The sequence below is a fragment of the Euprymna scolopes genome, chromosome 14 (assembly GCF_053919585.1).
Source record: "Euprymna scolopes isolate OS-2025 chromosome 14, ASM5391958v1, whole genome shotgun sequence".
Lineage (NCBI taxonomy): Eukaryota > Metazoa > Mollusca > Cephalopoda > Sepiida > Sepiolidae > Euprymna > Euprymna scolopes.
This window is the reverse complement of record NC_136495.1, coordinates 34,926,952-34,934,882: the sequence shown is the minus strand read 5'-3', so window position 1 is coordinate 34,934,882 and position 7,931 is coordinate 34,926,952. Positions and strand designations below refer to the sequence as shown.

Here is a 7,931-nt window from a genome sequence, read left to right as displayed (position 1 = left end):
CTTCAATAATAATTGACCGATTCTATAATCAAGGTGTTAAGTTTTCGGTTTCCTATTTTAACATAGTATTTACTAGCATGATTATGTTCCCTCTTTTACTATACTTTCGTCATTATATATGTGCCGAGTTTACTAATGGACAATCGATTCTGACAATTTATTTTTAATGTTCGTTATCTCACCACAGTGGATAAGGTAATGCCTTGGAGGATGGTATTACAACAATACACACTGATATTATCTACTTTGTGCATTGTCAAAATCTGATTATATATGACGAACGACTCAACACATGGTTGGACAAATTAAGCAGCACATATTTTCACAAGTACGTTAACACAGACGTTGTAATTTTTAACGGAATATTTAGTAATTAAAAGTTCAATCTAGGTGGGATTGTTTGTGTTGATTGCTTTATGCAAAATTGCGACTTCTTTAAAATGATTAGTTACGATAGATTTTTTTTTCATTTCAAATATTCACGGCTATTTATATTTCTTGTTCACAAACTTGCTTGTATTATTAAGGGTATTTGATTAGTAAAAAATCTTTTTTCAAACATTGTAAAATTATCATAGAATGCTGTTACATTCTGACGACACTCTTCTACTAATTCTTATTTGAATAAAGATCTTTCTGATAATTGTTATTTGAATAAAGATATTTCTGATAATTGTTATTTGAATAAAAATCTTTCTGCGAATTGTTATTTGAATAAAGATCTTTCTGATAATTGTTATTTGACTAAAGATATTTCTGATAATTGTTATTTGAATAAAGATCTTTCTGATAATTGTTATTTGAATAAAGATCTTTCTGATAATTGTTATTTGAATAAAGATATTTCTGATAATTGTTATTTGAATAAAGATCTTTCTGCTAATTGTTATTTGAATAAAGATCTTTCTGATAATTGTTATTTGAATAAAGATCTTTCTGATAATTGTTATTTGAATAAAGATCTTTGAAAAGATAATTCACTAGAAATAAATCCACTTATTAAAAATTTTTTATACAAAATCTTTTTCTCCCACTTTTCATTTTTTTTTGTTTCGTTTTTTTGTTTTTAAGCGTGGTTAATTGAAGAAAATTACCAGCAGGGGGCGCAATTGTATTGGCATAACCTAAAGAGAAGAACACAGAGAGAGCGAACGGCCAGACCCACTAGTAGAGGGCAAACACATTTAGCTAAAGAACCGTGATACTTTTGGCTGAAGTAGTTTGAAAAAGGAATCTGGCACCAAAGTTCTGGATACATTTGCATACATGTAAAACTTGATGGGTTGGGCTATGACATCCAACAAGGCTGATAGCAAATCTCGATTCTGTAAAAATAGAAAAAAAAAACAAAATTAAAAAAAAAAAAATAGCAAGATATTGTATTTATATTGGCATCCATAGAATTTTAAAATAACAACAAAAAAGAAAAGTTAATTTTTTTTTTTTTAGCAAAGTGTCACTTTTTCAAAGGTATTTATTTAAAATTGTACTATTTTAGTCGATGGAACAACGTAATGTGATTTTAGAATAATTTAAAACTGGATAAAGTCAGAATTATTTTTTTTACCTTAGCGACATCAGATTAATCAACAACCACTGTGCTTTGACAACTAAATACCAGCTGTTTTTGATTAATTTAAAAGTTGTTAAAAATTCTACAACTAATTAGTCAACAATTCTTTCTTGTTTAACATTCTTTTACATCTGCTCGGGCAACGCCGAGAAAAGGACCCTGCTAGTTAGTCAATAATCTATTATTCTTTCTTGTTGTTTACTACTTTTTCCCAACATTCAGACTACTGTTCTCATCTTTAGTGTTATTTCTCAAAACGTTTCGGACAATGTAACCTCTAATCTTCTTCAAGTGTATCTTGCCAAATATGGGAATCTTTCTGTCAAGCTCTGAAATCTGCACGGAATTACTAACCGAATCCTTTCTTTAATCCACAAAGGTAGTATGCTCTTGTTCTGCCAGTCATAGCCGAGCAGAAGTTTTAAGTAATTCACAATCGTAATTTTAGTATTACCCGAACTGAAGAGTTGGACATTCAGCTTCCAGAAGAGTGTCATTTATAACTGAATTTACCAAGTACTTTATCCGTTACGTGACGAGTCATTGCAATCTAAACGTTGTGAGAATAACACTAAAAATAAGTGCATTAATCGAAATGATCCAAATAACACAACTTATCATTTCTCGTCTCAAAAATAATTCAGCCCGTTTGACACAATTGTAAGTGTGCTCGCTGGGTTCAACCCCCATTCGAGTCATAACAAAGATTAAAAAAGCCTGTACCCTATGCCGCTTTGCTACACATTCAGTATTTTGCGATAAGAATCAAGGGCACATGGAGTAATTCTGGGAAAAATCCTATATAAACGCCAGTTCAGGAGCTAATTAGAAGAGAGCCTTCCGGACGCCGTTGACTCCGGTCGACCACATGACATTTTTTTTTTTTTAAATTGTCCATTAAAAATAAATTGAATGCCTTAATACTGTCATTGGCATATTCGAACCACTACTATCATCCTGGTTGTTATTTCACAGTTTACAACATTTTGGTTCATCAAATCTTCGAATTTCTTTCATTGCAACTTTTTGAACTCGAGACTCTTTATGTCGAACTCAGGAATCTATAGCGAATTTCGAACTTCTTATATTAAATCTATTTATGATAGATTGTTCTTGTTCTCTCAGCCAAAACCGAAGAGAGGTGTTAGTTAATTTTTATTTTTGTATTTGTAGTTAGTATCGCTTAGACATGGACCTCACCACCTGTCGTGTGTCTCGAAATTTTTATGTCACGTGTATATTGACTAATTAGCTGTAGAACCCCGGAAATGATGGACGTGGTTTATTACCTGGCATGACCTAATTCATGAATGAATACCGATCTGGTTATTGTTGCACTCAGTCCAGAGCTCCCCTTTTTTGGAGGAGCAAGTCTTTGAAGGACATGTGAGTAAGAGAGAGAGAGAGAGAGAGAGAGAGAGAGATAGAGAGAGAGAGAGACGGAGAGAGATAGAGAGAGAGAGATAGAGAGAGAGAGAGAGCAATGTAATCCGGCAATTTCACAGAAATAAGAGATAAGAAAAGCACATCTCCATATTATCCAAACACACACACACACACACACACACACACACACACACACACACACACACACACACACACACACACACACACACACACACACAAAAGTGTTTTTAACATATTTTATTAACTGTTTGCTCATATATATATATATATATATATATATATATATATATATATATATATATATATATATATATATATAACGTTGAGCCTGGCCAGTACCAGATGGATGACCATTTGGGAAGTCTAGGCGTTGTATGTACCGCGCCGAGTCGTAGAAATTTCCAGGTTGGTATCTGGGGGGGGGGAGGCGCATTAATTCACTGGGAGAGATGCACCCCAGTCTTCGTTAAGACATGTATCTAGTAGAAGGAAACTGATGTAAAACCTGCCGTTTACTGTATACTCTGTCCCGTGGCAGTCGTCTGCACCGACAAAGGTTAGCAGTAATAACAAAAAGTGTGGATGGTCACCACTATAAACAAATCATCTGTGTGAATTTCCGAGCAACTTAGTTGTTGTGGCGGAAGCTCATACGTCGAAATCGACGGGAGACTCCATCACACAATCTCCAAACATGTGGCTTATAGAAGTTCAAAACAAAAGAATACAGTAACATCCAAAACTAAGGAACAAAACTTTAAAACCTAATATTTGTTAGAAATAACAATTGTGAAAAGCTGAAATTTTGACATCTGATAGTCATTATCATCCATAATAAGATACTAAAATTTGAATCATTTGCAAAGGATAGAAAAAGAATAATAACAATTATTTACTTATTTTCAAAATAGGAACGTCCAAAAGTAAGGGACTACCAGTTGTCAAAATTTCAGCTTTTCACAGTTATTTCTAACAAATACAGGATGACCCCCCCCAAAAAAAACGTGCCCCAACTCTAATTAGGCCTCGTTTTGTTCGAATGAAATGAAACTTTGGTCATAACTAGTTTATTATATTCAAAACATCACATCAAAACACTAGGCTCTTTGGCCTTTTTTTTTTCTCCGTTTACTGTAAAATGCTCCGAATAACACTTGAATGTCCTCTGTTTTTTTGGGGTCACCCTGTATCAGGATTTAAAATGTACGCTACTGTACCTGTGCTTATAATTAGTACTTTCACGAAACAAAAGCTTTTGAAGGGCAATAAAGATTTTGGTTAATGCAAAAGACGTCAGTTTGCAGATTTAACATACCTCTGCTAACGAAGGAAATATGTGAAATTTTTATGGAGGAACTCAAATGTAAGGAAGAAAATGCAACGAACGAAGAAATTATCTGAACTAGTAAGATTTAGTCGAGAATTAAATTAAATATTCGCAGGGCAGATAAACTGTGACGTAGAGACCTTCCTTACACTTGTATTAAATTTTCGTCTTTATAGACACCGACGAGTCTTTGAAGTCGATCCAAAATAATAGTTTGGTAATCACTTACAGGCGCTTTTGTTGTTACGAACGTATATACAACTGTCAACAAATGAAAATTTAAACAACCGCCAAGCGTGTCTCTTAGAATAAAAGACAGCGTTTCCCTTGCAATAAAAAATAGAGTGTCTCTTGCAATAAAGATAGTGTGTCTCTTTCAATAAAAGATAGCGTGTCTCTTTCAATAAAAGACAGTGTGTCTTTTGCAATAAAAGACAATGTGTCTCTTGCAATAAAAGACAACGTGTCTCTTACAATAAAAGACAACGTGTCTCTTACAATAAAAGACAACGTGTCCTTACAATAAAAGACAGCGTTTCCCTTGAAATAAAAAATAGAGTGTCTCTTTTAGGCATCGCCAAAAATGGCCGGAAAATCAAGTTGTTGTTGTTTTTTAAAACGAAATTACATTTATTATTATTTCTGAGCAAGTTTTTTTTCCCAGAAAGATAAAACACTGAATTTTATCATATAGAAAACAGAATAATGTAAAACTTTTTCTACTATTTTTAATTAAATTTTAAATGTTAAATTTTCCCCAAAAGTTAACAATTGACATTTTTTGTCTTGCACAAAAAACGTACATAAATATTTAAAAAAAAAAAAGGTTTTTGAAATAATTAATTTATTTATTTGTTGTCTAACTAAGATTTAGGATGATTTTCTAAGAGAATATGCAAAAATATTATAATATAAGTACCTGGATTTCAAATAATTCCACTTATTCATATAGGCAACCAGTTACTTCGCGTCGATCTAGAGTCTAGATCGACAATGTTTACGTTTGCATTTGATAAAAAGCAAACTATGGAAGACCAAACAGGCCAAAAAACTTATTTTTTCAGTGACGAAAATTTCAATGTATTATTAACGCTGAGGCTGGCCAGTACCAGATGGGTGACCATTTGTATGAGTTTGGTTTTTAATGTGTATGTGTGTGGGGGCCAGGCTCCCCAAAATGGGGGGGGGGGGCAATTTAAAGCAGAATAAAAAAAAATTATTTCAGCGCGTTTGGTCCACCGTAGTCGAAAAGCGGCAAACGTTTTCAAACGGGATCGAAAAAATGATGCTATTTTTAACACAAATGGCACAATATTTATCGAATTTTTTTGTATCGATTCTTCAAAGCATGCCCTGTTTAATAATGGTCATGCATTATTCGGCTCGCTAAAAAGAAATTGTTAATTTATTTATCAAAGATTTTAAAATGGCTTTTTTTCGTATAAATATTAAATTTTTTTTTTGTTTTGCTTAACTTAAATTAATTATTTTACTTAACATATTCACCTAATTTCACACTTCAAAACTCAAAAGCGAGATAATTAAACACAATCGAAGTTCTGAAATTCAGACGTCAAAATAAGGTATGCAAACAATTTTTCTTTTTAAATCTATAATTCTGTCCCTTACAACAACACAATATGTTGTGTTCAGTTTCAGATGATTATTTTAAGCATATTTGTACCCCCGCAAAACAAGGGGGGGTGTAAGCAAAAAAAATATATATATAAATATCGTTTATGAAAAATAAGTACACTATTATAAAGTTCATTCTTCTCTTAATAATCGCTGAAATTTTCGTATTGATTGGATAATTAGCTGATTTTTGGTAGATTTTTAAAAAGACGGTCCGTCAAAAAGTACTTACCTGCCCCCCCCCCACCAGTTTTGGCGATGCCTAGTCTCTAGGAATAAAGATAGCGTGTCTCTTTCAATAAAAGAATGCGTATCTCTTTCGATAAAAGATAGCGTGTCTCTTACGATAAAAGACATCGTGTCTCTTGCAATAAAAGATACCGCGTCTTTTGCAATAAAAGATAGCGTGTCTCTTGCAATAAAATGCAGTGTGTCTCTTGCAATAAAATGCAGTGTGTCTCTTGCAATAAAAGACAACGTGTCTCTTACAATAAAAGAGAGCGTGTTTCTTTCAATAAAAGACAGCGTGTCTCTTGCAATAAAAGATAGCACCCGCGTGTCTTCGTTCGAGTGTATAGCAGTGTTTTTAATAATAATGGCAAATTCATTTTTCTATAAAAATAACCGAACCTTACTTGACAATCGACGCGTGGCATGTGGCAAAGAGAGAGATATAGATAGATAGATAGAGAGAGAGAGAGATAGATAGAGAGAGAGAGAGAGAGAGAGAGAGAGAGAGAGATGGGGAGTGGTGGAGGGCGACAGGACTGACTCGTACAATCGTCTCTTGGCTTGTCTCGCGACTCTCTTTACTATCCTCTGTTCCTAAACTATTTGTTTTTATTATTGTTTGCATGACACTGAATCGATTGTTCCTTTATTTTAGCGTTGATGTTTTCGCTTTGCGTCAGAGGTCAGAATCTGGATCGCTTTTTGTTCACTTGCTCTTTTGATGTCATCTGGCATCGCCCGGAAGATTTGTTACTTCAATTCTCATTCTTATTTATTTCGGCATAGCCCAACCTTCATTACTTATCCCAAAAATATACATCTGCATTTATCAATTCACCGGATATCTGCGCTGAGCCATATGCGCACAAAAGATTTTAGAAGCTTTTACTTTTATGTCAAAGGGTCGCTACAGATTCTCAACATTAAAATAATTTAGTCTCTAACCTTAGTTTTACCAATAAACGTGACTATACCGTTAGTAATAAACATACTACGCCTATATATTAAGTAATATAAAGAAATAAAATGTTACAATTTTTTTTGCAGCTAATTTTTTGTTACCTTGAATATTTGTTGATGTTGATAAGGCTTATATAGCTGGCCATCTGTAACGATGTCTTCCATCAAGTCTTGGTATTCTTCTACAAAAAAAATAGCAAAATAAAAAAGAGAAACAAAATGCAAAGATTAGTATCATCTTATGGGATTTACATACGTCTTGTTGTTCAACAATCAGGCATTATTAATACGCTAACTGGATCCCGTGTAAATTTCACAGTGATTTCTATATCGATACGAATAGTTTATAATAATATGTCTTTTTGAAATAACAAATGTCTACCAGGGTCAATGCTATTAAAAAAAATCACTTTATTCTCCCGTCAAAATAATTATTATTATCAGTTAAATATTCTTTAAATAGATATATGTATATTTTATCGAATTCGGGAGTCTTTTTGTCGAACTCGGGAATCTTTCTGTCGAACTCGAGAATTTTTTTTGAAATTTTAACTTTAATCATTTGACGATATGGACGGATAATTTTTATCCTGTCTATTGAAACAATCGGCAATGAATTAATTGATACACTTGAGGTTGTAATAATTAAAAACATATTTGGCTCTACTAACATATTGAACACTTTTTATCCATGTTTTTTACCACATATACCTCTTAATATATATATATATATATACACACACATACATATATATACATGCATCTATACATACATATATATATGCATACATATATACA

General features: G+C 32.8%; 1 protein-coding gene across 3 annotated transcripts in view; it reads right to left on the bottom strand.

Annotated features, from left to right (window-relative positions):
- Positions 1–1,032: 1,032 nt before the first annotated feature.
- LOC145292940 (signal peptide, CUB and EGF-like domain-containing protein 1) overlaps positions 1,033–7,931 on the bottom strand; it is a 476,335-nt gene continuing 469,436 nt past the window's right edge. For all 3 annotated transcript variants that reach the window (XM_080139112.1, XM_080139113.1, XM_080139114.1), the window contains 2 exons: positions 7,236–7,315; positions 1,033–1,325 (listed from right to left, as the gene is read on the bottom strand). In XM_080139112.1, coding sequence (XP_079995238.1) covers positions 1,185–1,325; positions 7,236–7,315 — 221 coding nt within the window. In that variant the 3' untranslated portion in view covers positions 1,033–1,184. The remainder of the gene's footprint in view (positions 1,326–7,235; positions 7,316–7,931) is intronic.